Source organism: Phyllostomus discolor, chromosome 3 (assembly GCF_004126475.2).
Source record: "Phyllostomus discolor isolate MPI-MPIP mPhyDis1 chromosome 3, mPhyDis1.pri.v3, whole genome shotgun sequence".
NCBI lineage: Eukaryota > Metazoa > Chordata > Mammalia > Chiroptera > Phyllostomidae > Phyllostomus > Phyllostomus discolor.
Genome location: NC_040905.2, coordinates 163221306 through 163242032, shown reverse-complemented (window position 1 = coordinate 163242032; position 20727 = coordinate 163221306). Strand labels below are relative to the sequence as shown.

Genomic DNA, 20727 nt, shown 5'->3' with positions numbered 1-20727 from the left:
GAAAACTAGAGGATCAGAAAACCAGGCAAAAGTGGGAACAGAAAAGGGAAAGAATGGAGTTAAAGATGGAATATGCTACTCTGAGAAAGATTACCCATTAAAATGAAAAGTGACGTGAGAAGTAAAACATAGGGGGAAAGAAAGGGTACAGCACTGTCTCCATGGTCTTCTGAGGAAAGGAAGGAGGATTTGGAGGGCAGATGCTTAATCATGTTGTGTGGACCCAGGAAAACTTGGTAGCTGAGAACACAAGAAGGGAAAAAGTAGCCTCAATATTGGTGGGTGGAGAGTGAGTAGTAGAGTAGACATATAATCGACCATTTACATGCAAAGATGTTATGAAGGTTGGTGTTTATAACCTGGAAAAATTCCTTTCTGTAAATACTTCTTAGAGTTGCAGACATACAAACACACAAATAAAAATCTGTTGACAGAAAATATGTTAACAGAAAATTTAAAATCTCAGCTATTATTAAGAATCATTAATTTATTTTCTGTGACTGAACTTAATCAAACCCGTGACCCTTAGGGTTTGCAAGCTGGCACTCAATTCACTGAGCCGCACCATTTCATTTTTTTTGATGGGCTCTTCTGAAGCACAAAAGTTTTTAACTTTTATGCTCAGTTTATGTATTTTTTCTTTTATTATTATTTCTATTTTTAGTGAGCAATGGCACTGTTTTATATGGTAACAATTAGCTTTATTGCTTTAATATATAAAATGAACTATTAGTTGAATTTCCAAATAATATTCCTAAATTAGCTCTTTTTAAGTGTACTTTAAAGTACAAGTGAGTAGTCTGATCAGAACTTCAAATATATTTTTTCATTTGGATGATCAAAATAGCCAAATATATTGCACCTAACTCTTTTCAAATGAACAAATATCAGGCACCTATAGGAAACTCAGAAATAGAGTTATTCTTTGTTCTATCTAGATGGGGCACTATTACGAAAAAATACTTCTTGTGTGTTACAATGTGAAGAACTTACTAAATATGTAAACAATAATTTAAGACAGGTGTTATAAAGTACAGAAAGTAAAGGCCAGAGTAGTTAAGTAACTTGTCAAGATCCCCCAGCTAGAAGATGGAACAATTTAACCTCCTGCTTATCTAACTTCAATGACTGTGCGTGTCCTTAGTCCATTAACTATTCAGCCAACCTTGGTAACGTGTTTTCTTCTAGTACAATAAACCTTAGCAGATTTCAATCACAAAACAGAGGAGCAGTAAAGTCACAGCTGAGTGAAACTCTCCTCTTTCAGGACACTGTGAATAGAGATGTTGCCTGTGTATTGATGAAACTTTGCAAAAAAAATATGATGATCCTAACTAAGATGAAAAAATTAAGCGTCTTCCCTTAAAAGACATGTTTTGCAAGGAAACGGAGTACCTGGACATTGGCAAAGTCAACACGGTTGAGGTCGTTGAGCATCTGGTTGATCTGAGAAGTGTTCTGAAGCACTGCACGAGCTGCCTGGGCCAGGTGATTGAGCGACGTGTATCTTCGCAGAGTCTGGGCAAAGGCACTTACAGCGGCAACCTGTAAAGAAATCCAATTAAATTGGGATTTTTTTTCCTTCAGTAAAAGAAACCACTGCAAATGTTTAAACCTTTGTTCCCTTGCCAAATTTTAAATGCTTCCCTCTGAAAATTATTGCAAATTCATTTGGTGAGAGAGCTAACTTGTAAATTATGTCATTTAACTCTCTAAACAAAGTATTATTTTCCTTTTAAGTGGGTTGAGGTCAAGACTAAAACAGACTCCCACATTCTTCAACATCTGAGTGCAACATTAATTAAACCAGTTTTACAAGTAACTACTCATCCACAGTAAGAAATTACTTCCTCTAGGGAAGCAGGAAAAATGTTGATTTTCCTTTTTTTCTACTCTCTATAGAATAGTCAATTACAAACTTAGCAAATAATTTTTTTTCTTTTTACTTGGAAAACCAAACTATAGAGCCTTACTTTTTTAAATGGATAAAAGTATATACTTTCCAAAGTGCTGTCATTCAGATTCATTTACTACTTTTATGTTATAGAAATCTGGGTAATTCTGAGGTGAAAAAAGTGTCAACAGCCTTTTTAACAACATATATATATAGCTGGTAAACTTATTAGATACAAGCAACAAGAACTCTTTCAGAATGTAAATTTCTATAAAAGGGCTAGTCAGAATACCTTCATTTGCCCTTAGCTCTTCAAAATCTACTTTCCACCCTTCTCTATTCTGCTCTGTGCCAGAAAGATCAGCCTGAAAGTAAAATACTACAGTACCTCTCTCCTTACACTCTAACTTCCAGGTGGCTTCCAATGACAGGCACCGGAAAAACACTGAAGGATGGGAATAAAGAGTGGTCAAGTACTTACTTCCCCACAATTACTATTTTCTCCCTGTTTTTGCAAAGTCTCCTTTCTATTTCTAAGACCACATCCTATAGCAAGAAGAGGCTCTCTTAATGCCACAACCTTCACCTCCTTCCCCTTCAGACCTACGGATATTCAGGACTTCTCACTATGGCTAGTCCTGAGGTATTTTAGCATTCCTTTTCTTAACTCTGTTTATACCTTTGGAAATAAAACCTTCTTAAATACTTTTCAATTATTTTAGCCTTTGGATATACCATTTGTTTCCTGCTGCAACCCTGAATGAACTGGGTTACAATGAAAGGTATCAAAGATAATGCCAAAAAATAAAAGTCTAGGTAAACATCTAAGTCTCATGATCTTATGGAAACTTGTTACATGCACTGCAGATCTAATGAGCATTTAAATACATTTATAGGCATGCATGGCATGGCATTAAATCACTATTGGTACAGAAGAAGCAACTGATTGAATAGTCAGATGGTGAGTGGCCCAATGCATTGACAGGTCAAAGGATGCTCTACTGTCATAGTGAAATATTTTAGGACAATGTGGATCTTGGGGGAACTTTGCTCACCTTCCAAACAGAGTCTTACACTTTTCCTCACTTCTGTGGTTTATATTAATCAAGTACAAACTATGTGTTGGGCACTGTGTTAAGTGCCTCATGTATTATTTGTTCAATTCTCATCACCATCCTACTAGACACATATTATGACTTAAAGAGGATAAGTAGCTTGCTCAAGGTTCCACAGAGACTATATTACAGTGAGAGGATATGGACCCAGGTATTATGATAACAATGGCCAGTCACAATCTCATTATTCTATTTCCTCTGTCAGAGTAGACTATCTTCATTAATTGAGTATTCGGCTGGAAAAATGCTGCACACCAGTGAGGGAGGAATAGCAGAAGGTACCTTCCACCAAGGTAAATCAAATACAATCTAGAAATCAATGAAATGGCCAATATGGTGGCTGGATTACTACCATATCCACTTTGATGACATGGGAAGGGAGTTGCTTTCAACTGTTTGATGTTCTATTATAAATATGACTGATTCTGCCAAATTGGAAATCATTCCATCATACTCAAATAGCACCTCCTTTATTTGCCTGCCTCAATATGGCACTCCAGAACAGCACTGCCATGGAGAACTTTCTATAATGATGGGTATGCAATACACAGGTGTTGCCAAATATGGTACCCACTATCCATATGGTGCTATGGAGCACTTGAAATGTAGTTAGTGTGACTGAGGAGCTAAATTTTAAATTAATTTAAATTTAAAATCCAAATGTAAATAGCCACATGTGGCTATCCCTACTGTATTAACAGCATAGTTCTAAAGCAAAAATATAAGCTGGAATATCAATGAAATGTCTTTTCTGTACGTTTAGAAATACACAGTGTTACTGTAAAACTTTACTCCAAGCAGAAAAACTGGGAGCTACTTGTCTTTGCAAACAGACTTGTTAGCTACAAGAGCATCACTCTATCAACTAAACCCTCAAATTCAAAGATAATGGATATTGTTGGAGTCTGATGGTGGATATAGTCATTGACAAAAACCCATAAATGTAATTTTTGGTATGAAAGTTTAGGCAAAATGAGTTCAACCCTGCCGTGGGGAATGTTTACAGATTAACCTAAAGTAACATGGTCTGTAGTGGGTGATTGGAGACTGGAATTCATATTTCTGGTTAAACAGTTCACATTCCTGATGTACGCTGATTAATTATGAAATAATTGTTCACTTTAAAAAATGATTACTTAATTCACAAAAGCATTCTCCAGTGTTAAAAAAAATCCTGAAAGGAAAGGACTATTAACTTCTATGGACTTTTCACAGCATGATGAGCATTGCAGGGGACCTGCTTAAAAAAACCTAAAACTCATTAAACTTAGAATTATATGAACATCCAGGCTATTCTTTTTAATATCTGAAATTAAGCAATCTGAAATATATACTTTATATAAGGTATATAAATACACCACATTTAAAATGCTTCTGTAGTCTTTTGGAAAGGTGTATTATCAAACATCTCTTGTGCAAGTTCTTATTACATGGTTATAAGATAAAAATATAAAAATCAGTTTTAAAATATATATATTATACTAGCAACATTTTAAATAATGTCATTTCACAGGACATAAAATTCAAAGTCCAGAATAATTTCCTAAACACAAAATAAAAAGCAAAGCTGTAAAAGTGTACCTTGGTTTGTATCATTCTCTGTGGAATATTGTTCATGGCATTGGAAAGCCAACCTTCAAGGCTTTTTGCAAAATTTCGAATGGCTTGGGTCAAGGCACCTAAATGTTAAAGAATAAAAGTAGAACGAAAAAGATGCAAAAGAACATTAATCTTTATGCTAGAATAAGGGAAAACATGCATATATGACATTTGAAATAGCACAGAACTTATATTGTCCTCACTGATGAGACTTTATTTAGCATTATTCCTAACCTTGAAAGCATTCAAGAATTCTACTTTGAGTTTAGTTTTTTTCTTTTAAAGCTATGTTGCTCCCAGAAACTTATTATACTTGGTTGGGAAATGGAAATATTCAAACATTTTTGCTTATAGCAACATATACCAGTTGTGAATATACTTATGGAATTTTCTATCTCAGACAAAACACTTTTCATTTACAGCTCTGTGCTCAAAGCCTATTTCCCTTGCAAGTTCTTCATCTTGATTTTTCAAGCTCTTAATCTATTTTCTTTTAGTTAAAAAGAGGAAAATGCAAAGCTTCCTCTCTTTCTCTACGCCTCTGTTTACATCAGAACATATCAGTTAGAGTAGTTATTTCTCAATCTTACTGAAAAAAGTAAGGTAACAATTAAAACTGCCTAACTTGAAATTCTGAATAACTATTCTCTATTTTGCTTGGCAGTAGAGATAAAAGATGAGTGTGATAAAATTGCTGTCACAGAGACCAATATTCTTAAGATATTCCTAAAATAGTCCATTCCATATTCTTCACGTATCTGTGTAAAAACCTGAAATAGGGATAGGTTCCATGGGAGTAGCTTTCTGTGGTGGCCATAAAACGATCAGCAGCACCTTCAATTATCAGGGGCGACTGACTATTTTATAAGAAGGGGTCTGTTTACTGAGACTGCTGTACAATAGAAGACAGAATTCTCTTGTTCAACAAGTAATTCAATCAATAGCATCTTACTTCATCTGTGCCCAAGTGTAGGAGCAGTTTCAGACACTTAATAAATATTTGAGGCATTCACAAAATAAATCTTTGTGGGTTCCCTATGATAAAGGTAGGTATTACAATTGGTATTCTACTACAAAAAAACCAGAAGTTACATTTTTGTCCAAGGCTCCCAAGAATATTAATGTTAATGATGGGATTAAATTTCTTGGTTTTTCTTTCTGTGCTCAAATAAATCTGACATGCTTCTCTATTACTTTTGTTTAGCAGAGTCAGACAATTTAGTTTGCTTAAGTTACTTGCAAATCATACAAATATTACTAATCCAATAATAAAAACAACTATTTTTTAAACAATGACTTATTTAACTGGTCAAATGACAAAAGAGAAATTGAAATGGCTAAATTTTGATTAGGAAAAACACTTGAGAAGTACAGGCTATTAACCATGAGAATCATCTACTGGAAACACTGAGTTGGAAATTTCTTGAGAACTAATCTTTTTAAATTTCCAAAACTTCCTACTTTAGCCAAAAAAGAAAAAAAGAAAGAAAAAATATTTTTCTGCTGCATTATGTATTAGAATCATGGAGGGCAGGCATGAATGGAAATGAAAAAGAGTGAAAAAAAATTAACGCTTTTTGAAACTCAGAAAAATATTTTGCAAGATTCAATTTGACTGACTGTATTTTGCATTTCCTATAATTAATATATAATAATTAACCTAAAAAATCAAGAACTAGGAAAGGTTACCTAAAAAAAAATGAGTCTTGTGTTATCTAGACAAATTTGATGCTAGAGAGACCATAAAATATAGAGATATGTTTAAAATAAAGAGATATTTACAGATTTTAAAATTTTACTTTTTGTACTAAATGAAATTTTGAGCCACCTTTAAGTCTTTAAGTATACCTCATAATTGTACATTTAAGTGTTAATAGTTGAGTTCTTATACAATTCTTTGCACTTAAACTTTTTTTATTTTCAGATAAATATATTTTAGAATATAGTAGCTTCAAGCTGACTTTAAATTAGTGTGAGATGCAGACATTTTTTTGGCTAAAAAAAGGAATCCCATCTGGACAGTAAATGATAGAGTAAAGAACTAGTAGCCAGAAAATAACAATTTTTAAAATAAACTCATGTTTGCTCTATGGGTTCACATCAGATCAAACTGTGCACATTAACTTTGACAACCTTTCTCATGAATGGATGTTTGAAATGGAAAATCTATTGCAAAGCTAACTTGTTTCAACCTGCTCATGAGTAATATTAAAATGCATACAACAGAAAGCTATACAGAATGCATACAACATAAAACTGTATTTTATGCTTTATTTTGCTAAGTCTTTTTGTAGAATGGGAATTAAATTTCCAAATTTACTTGGCACATTAATGAGCCTTGTAATTTCAGAGAAACTATAAAACTATATTTATTTAAAAATTCCTGAAGATGAGCTGTCTGCTGAATGTAGAAACAAAGTATTTGACTGAATAAATTGGTTTCTAAATCACGATTTACAAAAAACAAATGTCAAATGTATTATGTATTTAAATTGTGGGGCTTGAAGTTAACGTAAAATTGATATATGATTTAAGTTAGAAAATTTGAATTTGTAAGTTATAGTCTTGTGAGGCTAACATGGAAACTTAAGATTTTAGAGTTAGTTAATGAATATTGATGTTGTTGAATTGACTCAATTAAGAAAGTGCTCACTGACATCTCTTCTTGTATCTCGTGAGAGAAACCGGTGGGAAGATGTCATAGGCTAATGAGCTATCCTATGCAACTTCTCTGAAACATCTCTAGAGATTATAACTCAGAGCACAAGGAGCACGATGAAATCAGAAAAAATCAGATTCTGAAATATAAATCAGTCGAGAATTTATTTACACATCAAAGTTTTCATAACAATATCACTTTTAATCAATCCTTAGTCAGGAACATGGTTAGATAGAGTAGAAAACATTAGCAATTGAAAAAAATGTGAGACAATGGCAGCTGGACTTTTTAAAACAAATTCCTATACAAATTTATGTGTGTTCATTGATATTATATGTAAATGTGCAGTTATGCATATATTTTAAAGAGGTGAGGAACATATGAAATAACATATCTTCCACATTATCTGTCATATTTAGAAAAAAGTATATAAACATAAAAGTGTTAATTTCTTCACTATTTGTTCTATTAAATCCCTATTTAATAATGTCTGAATAATTTAATACAAATCACCTGTGAATGGTATACTTAAAGTACATGATCACCAATTTCACAAGCTAAAAGACTGCTTTTATTTTATAAGTGCCACGTTAGAGAGGAAATTCTGTCCCCAGTATTTAAAAGTTAAGGTCACTAGTATGTGCTCATAAAGATGTAAGCATGAAATAAATCATTCCAAGTGCTCTACACAAGTGTCCAGAGTAGCATTTACATTGACATGTGCAGAAAACAGCTTTGTCTGTTCTGTGTAAAGAGCAACCATAACTTCAAAAAGTAATCTAACTTATCTATGTAATTCCTATTTGCTTCATGATGGAAATGCAGTACTTGCATAGTTACCCAGATTTTTTCTCTCAAAATGCCAGTTAATCATTGCTGTTAATAAATGGAAACTGCATTGTGCTCCTAACAGGATGTAGGTGACAAAGTGAATGCTTTTACAATACAGAGGAATTCAACTTTAGTAGAAACCAAGATAAATTCATTTTAAATAAAAAGCAACCATGAAAGAGGCTGGCTTAGCAATTACAGATTTCAAAAAAATTTTGGCTTCATGAAGGAAACTGTATCCTTGTGTAGAGTAATTTTTACATAATTGACTGACTAGCTTGCCAGTGTTCTTGCTGTCACATCCAGAGGTTAGCTTTTATTTCAAAAAGAAAACTACTAAGGATTGAAAAACAGGTCATCTGTTCCCCTTTTACTACAATTCTGCTCTAGGCTGCTTTCAGGCAATACCCTGCATTGTACACTTTCTACGTGGCAAACCTAAATGAGATCAGAATCACTCTAGATCGCAATGTCACTTCCCCAAACTTCCTAGGTGGAATGTATGAGAACAAAAGCATCCGTACTTGTCTGCATTTAACTTACTAGGAATAGGTCTAAGGACGTCGGGGATGAGAATCTCCACCAGAGCCTGGTACATCCCATGGTCACAGTTACACATCCATTTCAGGATAGACTCATGTTTGCACAGAGTTATCAGCTTTGCTTTCGGAAGTCGACTTTCTATTTCACTCAGATTGCTGGTGTGAATAAATGTAGCAAATGAATAGATGGCAAATGAGGATAAAAAAGAAAATGGACTTTAAAAATCGTTTTAGTTTATCAAATATTACTGAGGTTAGAACTATACCACCATTGCACTGGTGTCATACGGCTGGATATACATAACACTCCCCCAGAGCTGCCTATGCACGTTAATACTTTCTGACGGTATGAAAGGCAGATAGGATGCTAACTCCATGAGGATGAAATAGCTCTACTGAGGTGCCCCAATTCAATAAAATGGGAGCTATAACACACACGCTGAAACCTCAAGAGAGCAGTTTGTGGTTTATTTCAATCTATTCATTTAATGTTATCAGGTAGGGTTCACAACTGGTATACATATCTCTAATTTATTAGCTGTGACATCTACTCAGCCATGAAAATGAACTGGAAAAGCACATTGATTCTGACCTTGATTCAGTAATGGTAGTGCCGTCAGCTGGAGTAGAGGGAGAATAGCGCCAGAATGTTTGCCACAGTTTTTCTATCAGGCTAAACTGAAGATTCACGACAACGTCCAATATTGCCTAAAAGACAGAATGGTTATTGGTATTACCTTACAATATTTCTTACTCGGAGGCATGAGGACCACATAATGTAACGGGACTTAGATGGTAAAGATATCTGTGGGTTCATAAGTTAACATGGTAAAACTGGGCTAAATTGGCCAATGGAAGTAGGAAAACAGAAGAGATTAACTAGGAAGAAAAGGTAAAAGCAACTCTTGAAAGCTTAAGCAGGATGACTTTTATCTCTCTGTAACAGCCTCCTATCTCTCACCCTCACTTTCACCTCTTCCCCCCACCACCATTGTCGTGCTTGCTTCCTTTCCTCTCCTCTTTTTTCTCTTACTTTTCTTCCATGCTTTTACCCACTGCTTTCCTCTGCCTCCACAATAGCCGCCACTCTTCTTATTCTCAGACCCCAGGGCACAGAACATGGACTGAATTCACATCAGTCCTCATTGGGCTAGGTGTGTCCACTGGACATCGGAGATGCCAGAAGTGGAGGGTGTGGAGGTGCTCATGTGTGGCAGACAGAATTGGGACTAAATTAGCCCTGTCTAAGGCTGCCCAGCATGTGTTTCAGAGAGGCTGGGTCAGAAACCACAGAGTCAGGCAGGCTGTCAGGTGATAGCGCCAGTCTGGGCAGAAAAAGAACACAGCAAGTTCCTCTCATTTGGTCACACACAATACCTGACACTCAATCCTACCTCTGCACATTCTCTTTAGAGAACAGTTTTAAGAATATCCCCCTTTGTAATCTTGGGTCCAGGACTTCACTTTCTCTTCAAGCTGCATCAAGGACTTATTTTTGAAGATGCTAAAATTTGCCACTTTTGGTGATCACATACAGTTTCACCCTGCCCTTGCAATTAGTTTGTAAATTCACTTTAGATAAAAGCAGTCATAAAACCAAAGAATAACTTGTTTGTGCAATGAACATGTGATTCTGTGATTATTTTGAGCATAAAAGACAGAAGTTGTCAGGGTATGTTTGGTATCCTCAGCACTGAGAATGGGGACAGGCAAAACAGCCCCGTTGAAATCATAGGAGCTTAGAGACAATAGGAGACAATCGGGAGAGTCAGTATTAGGATTTTAGGCAAAAAGGGAAAAATACAACATCATAATTCTGGAGTCTGTGCTGCCTGAGTAGCTTGGCCGTAGCATAATGGCAGAGAATAACTGATGATGTACACAAAAAACTCTGAGAACAATTAAAATATTAAGCAAAATCTGTTTGAGACACATTCTGGGAACTAGTAGAAAAACTTGCAAGTAGTAATGAAAATGGAGGGAAGGGGGAACATACTTTTCAATCTTTTATATCAGCAACAATAAAAATGCAAGGGCAAGTCCTAAAAGTAAAGGGCATATAGGTGCCCCTCCTCCCAAGCAAACACTAAAACCTTCTCAAGAGGCAAATTATTTTAGCTGCTTTCTCGAGTGTAGTTTAGGCACATTCCAAGAGACAGCTACTAATGAAGTAACTATTCATATCTTATCTAATAATCTTACATACTTCTATCTATGAGACTGCTATAAGAACACTACATATATGGTATATGTTAAAAGAAAAAAATTAGTGTTGCAGCATCTTGTACAGAAAATTATACTTGTTCCTTGCCTAACACTAGTGATAGTTACAAAGTATCTTTGATGAAAAAATTGTGAGAATTTCAAATAACAGGAAAAACAGATATATTAATGTTTCTTTAAAATATAAACCATAGATAGGAACCCCAGATGGGTAGCTCAGCAGGCTAGAGTGTTGTCCCAATACGCCAAGGTTGTGAGTTCAATCTCTAGTCAGGACACATACAAGAATCAACTAGTGAATGCATGAATAAAAACAGCAAATGTCTCTTTCTCTCTCTTCCCCCCTACCCTCACTAAAACCAATAAGTAAAAATTTAAAAAAACATAAATCACTGGAAACATAAAATAAAGTAATTCAGTGCATTTTAAGTTTAGTAACTCTTCAAATTAAATAATCTCTAATTCTTTCAAAGAGGACATTCTTCACAACAGCCTCTTGAGGCAGTTTTACACATGAATAAAACATTTATCATTTGTTCATTCACCCACTTTCAAGTGTAGTCATATTTAAAATATGAACATATATTTCAACAATCCACATTCTATGGTTTTAGAGCAAATGACTATTTACAGGACTGGATATGAAACTCATGTACCTGTACTTTATAAGGTTGGAAATTTCACAGAAAAAAATAGAATTCTTGTTTTTCACATTTGCTCCTATATGCCATAAGAGATGGCACAGATTTCGGTTAACTCTGAAGTAAATGGGGTTCATTCCACGAATTGCTATCCCACTAAGACTGATTATCTTACATGCCTGTCTCTCTTCATGTAGAGCAATCCTGAAAACTAGAATGTTAATGAAAATTTGTGATCCAAAGAATATCTTCATCTTCATGGGGGAGTTTTTCACTTAGAATAATCTTACTGTATATTCTTTAGTAATATAATCATGTTCCAACTTATATTTTAAATATGAGAAACTTTAAAAATATCCAAATTATATTTGCATAGAGTGGTTTGCTTAAAGTGAGGTTCAGAGAACACAGAGAAATAAGAAATTGCATAGATAATCTTTCTATGAACCTTTACTGAATACCTATATATATGATATCTATGTAGAATGAAAGAAATATTTTCTAGATGTGTAAGTATAATCCAGAAATTCTCAAATATTTGGACAAGTACAGTCATCAGAGAGAAGCAGATATGAAGTGTCTGTCCTCATCCCAAACGCTGGGGACAGACAGGCAGGATGTGTTGAAGAACACTCTGGCACACAGGTCGCTAACAAAGACAGAGCTCAGCCTCGGTTGTTAATAATCTAGCACCCTTCACAAGCACTCGGATTTACTCAAGCAGTTCTTATTCCTGGAGTGGGGAGAGGTCTGTGAATGCTATGAGCTGAGATTTCTCATTATATACTGCATTGTCAGCTGTCAGGAGGGCAGACTGTGAAACCCAAAGGATTATCTTTTACTTCTAAGTAGATCACAAATAGCCCTGAAATAAACTACTTAAATTCTAAACGGACTCCTTTTTCAAAAGGAAAGGCACTTATAAAACTCTTAATGCAATCCATCATCCCCTTGGCACCGAGTGAGTGGCAGGGGTCTTAACACGCTGGCTTGGAGAGTGTGCCCCTACTGGACCTGTAGCCCTTTCTGATGTGGGACACTCAGAAAGGGAGTAGGAAGCAGGGATGGAAAATATCAAGGTAAACCTTAATTGGCATAAAATAAACAAAATTGAAGATTCACTGGTCCCTGGAAGGAACACCTAACATGCTTTATCAAACATTTGTAGAAAATATTTTTTTTTAAGATTTTATTCATCCATTTTTAGGGAGGGAAGGGAGTGGGGGGGGGGGAGAGAGAGAGAGAGGGAGAGGGAGAGGGAGAGGGAGAGAGAGAGAGAGAGAGAGAGAGAGAGAGAGAGAAACATCAATGTGCAGTTGCTGGGGGTTATGGCCTGCAACCCAGGCATGTACCCTGGCTGGGAATCGAACCTGGGACACTTTAGTTCCCAGCCCGCGCTCAATCCACTGAGCTATGCCAGCCAGGGCTGAAAATATTTTTGATAGAAATACACAGTGATGCTGTAAAATTCAAAAGATACAAAGGCTGTATTAAAAAATTAGGGCTCTTTCTCCTGATTCTCAGTCACCAGTGTCCTTTACAAAGGCAACCACCATTAATATTTTCATATTTTTTCTTCTGGAGAGAGCTATATACATGTTCTTTTTCATTCCAATGATAATATGCTATACACACTGTTCTGCATTTTGTTTTTTTCCTTTAAAAATAAATCCTAAGTCTGTTCCATATTAGTACATTTAGAGTTGTCTATTCTTTAATGGCTGCATAATATTCCACTTTATAGACTGCACCATGTTTTATTTATTCAGTTCCCTACTAGATATTGGAGTTACAACCAATCCTTTGCATTAAAAACAATAGTGCAACAAGTTCCCTTGTATACCTATCTCTTTACCTATATATAAACATTTTTTAGGAAAAAACTTAGAACTGGAATTTCTGCATCAGAGGATTCATGTAGGATAGGCTAAGAAAATGGACAGTAAAATTTATTTTCTGTATTCCTCACTTCTCCACTCTGAGACAAGAAGAAAAATTAGCTTATTAGTGCTCAAAGAAATATGCACTAACTTCATAAGTCCCTGAAGAATAAATACATTTTGTTTTATTAGCAAGTTGTCTAGCAAAACTTAGCATGTGATTGTACTATGTTTGAAAAGACTTACCTCACAGTGCTCTCGATAAAGACTCTGTAGTGACTTGATATCCTCAAAGGTAGTACCATCTGGCAGAGAAGAGATTTCAACTTCTCCAAACTCTGGAAGTGCTCGAGATGCATCTGTTGCCATGACAACACAAGAGGAAAAAAGCTTTGTGGTGCTGCCAATTACAGATTAATGAAGGAAAATTTAAGAAGACTAAAAAGAAAAAACAATGAAAGGCTGGCAGTCCAAAGAGCAAGGATTTTTGATACTAGGCTTTGCAAGCAGAATTTGTCAACAGCATCAGCACAAAAGAATAGAGGAAACACAGAAATTTTGGAGAAACTATATTTTCACTATGACTATACTAGAAATAACATATTGCAGTGTCTCTTAATATATGGCCCCTAAGGGGGAATAAATGGTGATAGGAGGAGGCTTGAGTTGGGGTGATGAACATACAATACAATATATAGATGATATACATAGAACTGTATACCTGAAACCTATATAATTTCATTAACCAATGTCACCCCAATACATTCAATGAAATAAATAGATATAAAATAAAAATAAAAATATATCTTGAGCAGCCAGTATCAATTTTGGTTACTTTTACTATTATGCTATATAAGTATATAAAAAAAAATAGATCTAGCTTTAAACTCATCATGCTCAAACCTCTTACATAATTATAAACCACAAAGCTACAAAATAAATACAAAGAAAACTACAAAAATAACATTAAACTTAAGAACATTAATTTGATATGATGGATGATGCTGTTGTCCTACACACAAATTACCTCTTGCAACATGAATACGGTACTGACTGCTGTGGCACAGGATCTTTTGAGTTTGACAGGCCTGTACCAACACGTACTTCATGGTGGCTGGTTCTCCCATTACTCTTCTACATTCAAATAAGCTGTGAAGCTTTCCTCCACACAGAGCACTGGGACATCATTTAGCCTTCCCTTGGGATGAAGGCGTAATTTACATAGTAAGTTTCTCTGTGTTCTTTTCTCATTAGATATGGACAATTAATGCAACACACTTTGGTGCCTGCCCTAACATAAATTCAAATACAAATGTGGAAAATAAAGTTGCAGAACAATGTTCCTTCTAGCCTTCTAGGTAATCCAGAATACGCTTTTATTTTTTAAGATAACTGAAATAAAAGTATGTAATAAAAAATATTCATCTTGAGAGCTCAAAGGTCCACAAAAATATACCTGAGGATTTTGGGAAATGTTGCCATAATGTTTTCAACTTCTCTGACTGAGAATCCACTTTACTTGTCTTTCTCATGAAGTGCACCAAGACCACACACACACACACACTCGCTCTCTCTCTTTCTCTCTCTCTGACAGCTTCCACTTGTTTGATTTGTTGTACAGAAACTATGCATGTTCATCTTCAGCAGAGTTATCAATTAAAGTGCCATTTTTGCACCTTTGGCTATGACAGGAATATGCAAAATGTTCAAGTTCCACTTCCTAACTCTTTAAAATAAAATCTATAATTGTTTTACAAGTAGAAAGTGCAGTGATAAAATTAAAAGAATAAATTACTTTTTAAAAGTTTATAATAATTTTTTTCTAATCTGAGGCTGTATGCATATATAACTTTATACATAGAAAATAATTATTTTTGGCACTTAAGTTACTACTGAGAGTAAATACAATATAATTTTGATCACAAAAGCCCAGCTAATAAAAATTCTGGAAAACAATTTCACAGCAATGAGCCTTTAATTTGTATCCACTTAAAAATCCTACATAGTTCAAGAGTTAAAAATAAACTACAGTGGACATGAGAAAATATAAATGAACTAGAAATATATGATGTGAATAGTTTCAGCACAAAAATGTCTTTTTTGTAATTAACATCTATAATAAAAATCGCACTTGGATAAAACACTACTATTGTTCTTTTGTTTCACAATCCTAAAAGCAACTAATATGCATTACACCTTAACGTACCTAAAAACTGCTGATGATGTTGACTTTGGGCAATTACAGTTTGCTCAACAGATGTGCCTGTCTGTTGACCACTTCCTGTGAAACCATCTGCAACCCCATCCACTTTCTGCATAGGCTTGTACCTAAAAATATTAGACGGGAAAAAACACAAATAAACCAAATTATTCCTTGCTTTTTTTGTACTACACAAAACTCCCTAGGCATTCGATTTTATTCTATCTCCTTTAATGTCCCATGATAGTTAAGAGATGTTTTTCCTCTACAGTATTGTAGAGCTAAAACGAAGAAATTTTCTTAACTGTGAAAAGAAAAAGGGGGAGAGACTAGGAAGACGACCCATTTTTGAAATTCAGAAATTTACCTAAGAATGAAAGAGTCAGGAAGTATTTCCTTAGACACCAGCAGCAAAAATGTTCATGATTATAGTTTTAATACATGGTTTGGACATAACTTTTAATGGCCGATGGATCAAGGGAAGAACACTTTAAATACATTGGAATTTTAATCTGAGTTAAGATCTAGGAGCTAGGGCCTGAGAAATTTTGATGAATGGCTTTCAATTAACTAATATTTCTAAAATATGAATCAGCCTACAAACTCTACCTACCATATTGCCTTCATATCTCCTAAAACCTCCCATGCATCTCAACACATTCATCTGCCTTGACTCCTCTCCATATCTGCAAACAGAAAGCCCCTAAGCATCAGCTTGCAGCATCTATAAATCGAGTTTACCAAATTAAAAAATAATCAGTCACCTATAGTTACGTATTTATCTTTAGGTCCTAGTCATCCCAACTCATGGACTTCCCATACTGCTAAGAAAGAGAACATATATTTAGCAGCAGGGACAATAAGGAAAGCCTGCTTGGGAAAGAACTATAATATACAAAAACAGACAGACATACAAACAAACAAAAAACTGGGTAACCCTCCTAGGATAAACAACTACAAAGTAAGAAATAAGCAGTAACTATAATTTTTCTCTTTCTCAGATGTTTCTTTTTTTAAGATTTTCTTCATTTTATAAATTTAGAGAAACTATGAAAAAATTAAAATGAACAATGTCCTAGAGATACCATCATTCACTTTCTGATGTTTATTCTTCTATTCTTTTTTACCCTATTTCTAATTATATCTGTAAATAAAACTGCCCTCACATTCTTACCACCCAGACAGTTACCATTAATATCATAAGGCAATTGGATCATTAATATGAATTACTGTGAATAACCATGTCCCTAATACATGAACAGGATATAACTTAAAAATGCCTGCACTCTTGTAATAGGTAGAATGAATGGACCTGGTGAAACGCTGTACAAGCTAATGCTCTGGTTGCCTTAAGGAATGATTCAGTATTAAATGTTATTTATTACAACTTAAGTAAATGAAACTTCAAAGAAAAATTGCAAAGTCACTTCTAATGACATTTACATTTATTTCTTATATGCCAGTATTTCATGAAAAACTATGAAAAGCAAAAAAAAGTCAGAAGATGAACAGGGTGAAAAAAGGGTACAGCATACATCATTCTTGTTATCATTTTAGTGATGACCCCCATCACGAGATGGTGGTTGCTACTTTCTAAGAACACACAAGAACTCAAATGTTTTCTTTTCCTTGATGTAAAAACCACCTAAAGTACCTTTCAACTGGGTCATACCAAGAGATGGCAGAAGGGTTAGTGTTGTGATGTTCTAGAAGTACTCTTTATGAAAAATTGAATTTTTATCATTTTTTCCCTTAAAAAATTATCTTACCAAGGCAAAAAAATTTTGTGAAGCACACACTTTGAGTTCTTGTGTGGGGAAATTACTAACCATTCTGTCACAGAAAACTTGAATCATTTTATATTTACTTAGGAAAGTTTCTTCTCCTCATTGATCCATTCTAGGTTTCATTTGATTTTAGACTCCCTTTTTCAGCTATGAAATTTTATATCACTAATAAAATAAGCTAAAATTATTTAACCATGTTTTTCATTTAAGTTAATGAGGTATGGCATTCATAGAGTTAATAAACAAAGGTGGTAAAAGGAATTTGAATTATTTACCCTGGAGAAGAGAAAATGGAAATATTTCATACAGAATTCAATTATATTAATTTTTTAATATAGGATTAGAGAGTAATAATGAGACTTTGCCAAGCTATGCTTTATAAAGTTTCCTTTGTCCTTCATAGCATCTAGTATACTATGGATGCTTAATGGGCACAGCAAATTTCAAGGACAAGTGGCATTTCACCTAAAAGCAAATGATCTTTTTCTCTCAGGTTGTACGTTTTTGGAGGATGGATGCTATGTCACAACCTATCACACACAGTGCTTAGCAAACCTGTAGCCTGTAAGCAAAATCATCTGCTTCCTTAGATTTAGACAGTGGACATTTTTAAGGGAAAGAGATCTTCTATGTAACAAGCATTCAAAAGCATAATACATTATAATTAATGTATGATTTAATAATAATTATATTGAGTGGGGAACACTGATTATAGGTACACTGTATTATTACACAGGAGACAGAAAATGTATCAGTATTAGTTTGTAGGAAAAAAAAGAAAATTACTTGGTAAACTCTGGAGAAATGGTGCAGTCAGTACTTAAACACAAATATTGTATAAAAGATATCATGAAAATACAACTGAGAACTGAAAGTTTTTATTCTAACCATAAAATTAAAGGTAGAAAGCTAAATAGTGGATTAAATGGACTAGACAAAGATGAACTCGGTGCATCCATTCTTGGTTGCTGTGTCAACAGGACCGTTATAAGCCAGAACTTCATGTTGTACCTCCCTCAGAGAAAGGTGTGGGGTCAAGTTTGGGAGGGGTCTGTGCCATTAAGGATTACATCATTAAGGGCAGGAATATGGCTCATGTACAAGAACAGTATTAATGAAAGCTAAATATGAGAGAGCTTCCGGGTAGTGCTGACTTTTGCTTTTTCCTGCTGTTTTAAATACTAAACCACGTGATAGCACAGTTATTGTCTGGCACTGCACTGGTACTTGGAAGGAATCCCCTGAAATCACAAAGATTGGACTAAGGAAAACTAGATGTTCATTTACCTGATGCTCTAGGAAAAACATCCTATCCCTGCCATCACCTCAGAGGGTTAGGTCTTCTGGGAGAAGAATGTAGTTCAACAGGAAGTCAAGAATAGGGACATTACAAATAGGCTCAACAAATATCTGTGGTAACTGATTCTGCTTGGGAGAAACAATTATAAATATTATACTGTATTAGGTTTAAAAACTAGTTGCATGTCAGTATCTGGGTAGCTTTCACAAAATTTCAAAAGGCAGACTCACCCTAGATATACTTAACAAAATCTCTGAGAATGGGGCTTAGAAATTGATTATTTAATAAGTTCTAAGATATTACTTAAGGAGCCTACACAACGCTTGTCCACAAGAGCCTCTTGGACTAATAAAAATTCCTTTAGCCCACTGTTGTAGGACATCCCTAACATTAGAGACAAGTCATTTTTAATAAAATGTCCCCAATTTTCTTTTTCTCAATGAACTACATTTGGAATGTAAGTCAATATCTCAGAATGTATAATGAATGAATGCTCAGAGTAACATATTTCATTTTATCATACTATTAATTGATCTTAACATATATCGAACCAATGTAACAACATTGATTGAGCACTTACTATAGGCAAAGCAGTTAGGGACATGGATTTGAAAAGGCTATGTAGGAATAAAATTTTTCCAGCATGATTTTTAATATTCTACTGACTTACATGATAATCTTACATTCTCTTAATTCTAGTTGAATTGCAACTGGCATCTCAGAATTTTCAGATTTCCTGCCTCTCTACTTTCTTCATAAAATAATTACCATTTAAATACCAAATTGTAAAAACTAGAGGTACTTTCAACTGAAAAAATTTTATTGAATCCTTAAAAAAAGGGAACTCTTTAGTAATTCTTTAAACAACTCAACTTGTTCTCTTTCCACCCATTTACTTTACAAATGCATTATTTTTAAATTAGGCTTTCTTACAGCAGATCCTTGGTGCTCCTGAGTTGTGTATGCTCAGAGAAAGACCTGTGCTGCATCTAATGAAGAAATAGCTCTTGGTTTCAAAATTAGTAAGAGGCAAATAATAATTTTAACAGCTTGCAACTCCATGGGCAATCAGAACTAAAGTTGTTAATGATTAAGAAATCAAAGAAACTCTAATGCTTTAATAGCTGAGTGTATGCGTGAAGCCTGTCACTACTGCAGAAAACTTGGAAAATTATTAGGAATCTTCCCCCAAGGGTTAGTCACAGATGATATTTAGAACTTGGACAGCTGTAACTGTACTGTAAAATGGTATCTAATTCTGTCAATCTCACGTGCAAGGACCCTGAAGGAGTCCGATGGAAGCCAAAGAATGGTATACATTTCCCATCACATTCAACTAACAGTACCAGGTGGAAGGATTTTCAACAGACTAAATGAAACATTCGAAAAAGTTCCTTGGCAGTAAGTAAAAAATGTACATGCAAAATCTGAATTGTACAGTCAAAGAGTCATTATTAGGCATATAATTCTAGACAGTATACCATCATTTAATGTGTAGAACAAATCTCTATGTTGAGTTCGTTATCAGGGAAAGAGGCTAAAATTTTCTTGGAATCTTGAGATTCTCTTTGGAAAAAGTGGACCAAAAAATCTTTCTATGACTTGAGGTCTGAAGTGAACCAAATGATATATAAACATGAACCGATCAGAGAAAACAGTGAATATTAAAAGTACCATTTTTTCAGAATAGTAACTGACTCCCTGACGTCACACTGAATGTCTGTTTCTAAATGACTTCTAACATCAACCCTGCTGGTTAATGATAGTTATTCCATCTCCTCATTTCTTATTGGTAGCCCTTAGAGTTTGTCTCTTCATTAGTTCTACATCTATAATTGGGCAAGGGAAGGAAAAAAAATTAAATTCAAATGGGGTGGTTATATTAACTGCAGCTACAGTAGAAAATTTAGGAGAGGTAGGGAAAAGACAAGGTTGAAGCTACTGGCTAAATTAAAGCCGTAGGTCATTCATTCATTTAACACTGGCAATGTACTCAGTGCTCTTCTGGGTGCTGAGTGTGCAATGTTGGAAGAGGTAGACAGGATCCCCTTATTGC

At 34.7% G+C, this 20727-nt stretch overlaps 1 protein-coding gene across 10 annotated transcripts in view; it reads right to left on the bottom strand.

The window, feature by feature from the left end:
- RFX3 (regulatory factor X3) overlaps positions 1–20727 on the bottom strand; it is a 274512-nt gene that overhangs the window by 39761 nt on the left and 214024 nt on the right. For all 10 annotated transcript variants that reach the window (XM_036021696.1, XM_036021688.1, XM_028512691.2 and 7 more), the window contains 6 exons: positions 15591–15712; positions 13631–13743; positions 9233–9348; positions 8642–8796; positions 4591–4688; positions 1396–1545 (listed from right to left, as the gene is read on the bottom strand). In XM_036021696.1, the coding sequence (XP_035877589.1) occupies positions 1396–1545; positions 4591–4688; positions 8642–8796; positions 9233–9348; positions 13631–13743; positions 15591–15712 (754 nt within the window). The remainder of the gene's footprint in view (positions 1–1395; positions 1546–4590; positions 4689–8641; positions 8797–9232; positions 9349–13630; positions 13744–15590; positions 15713–20727) is intronic.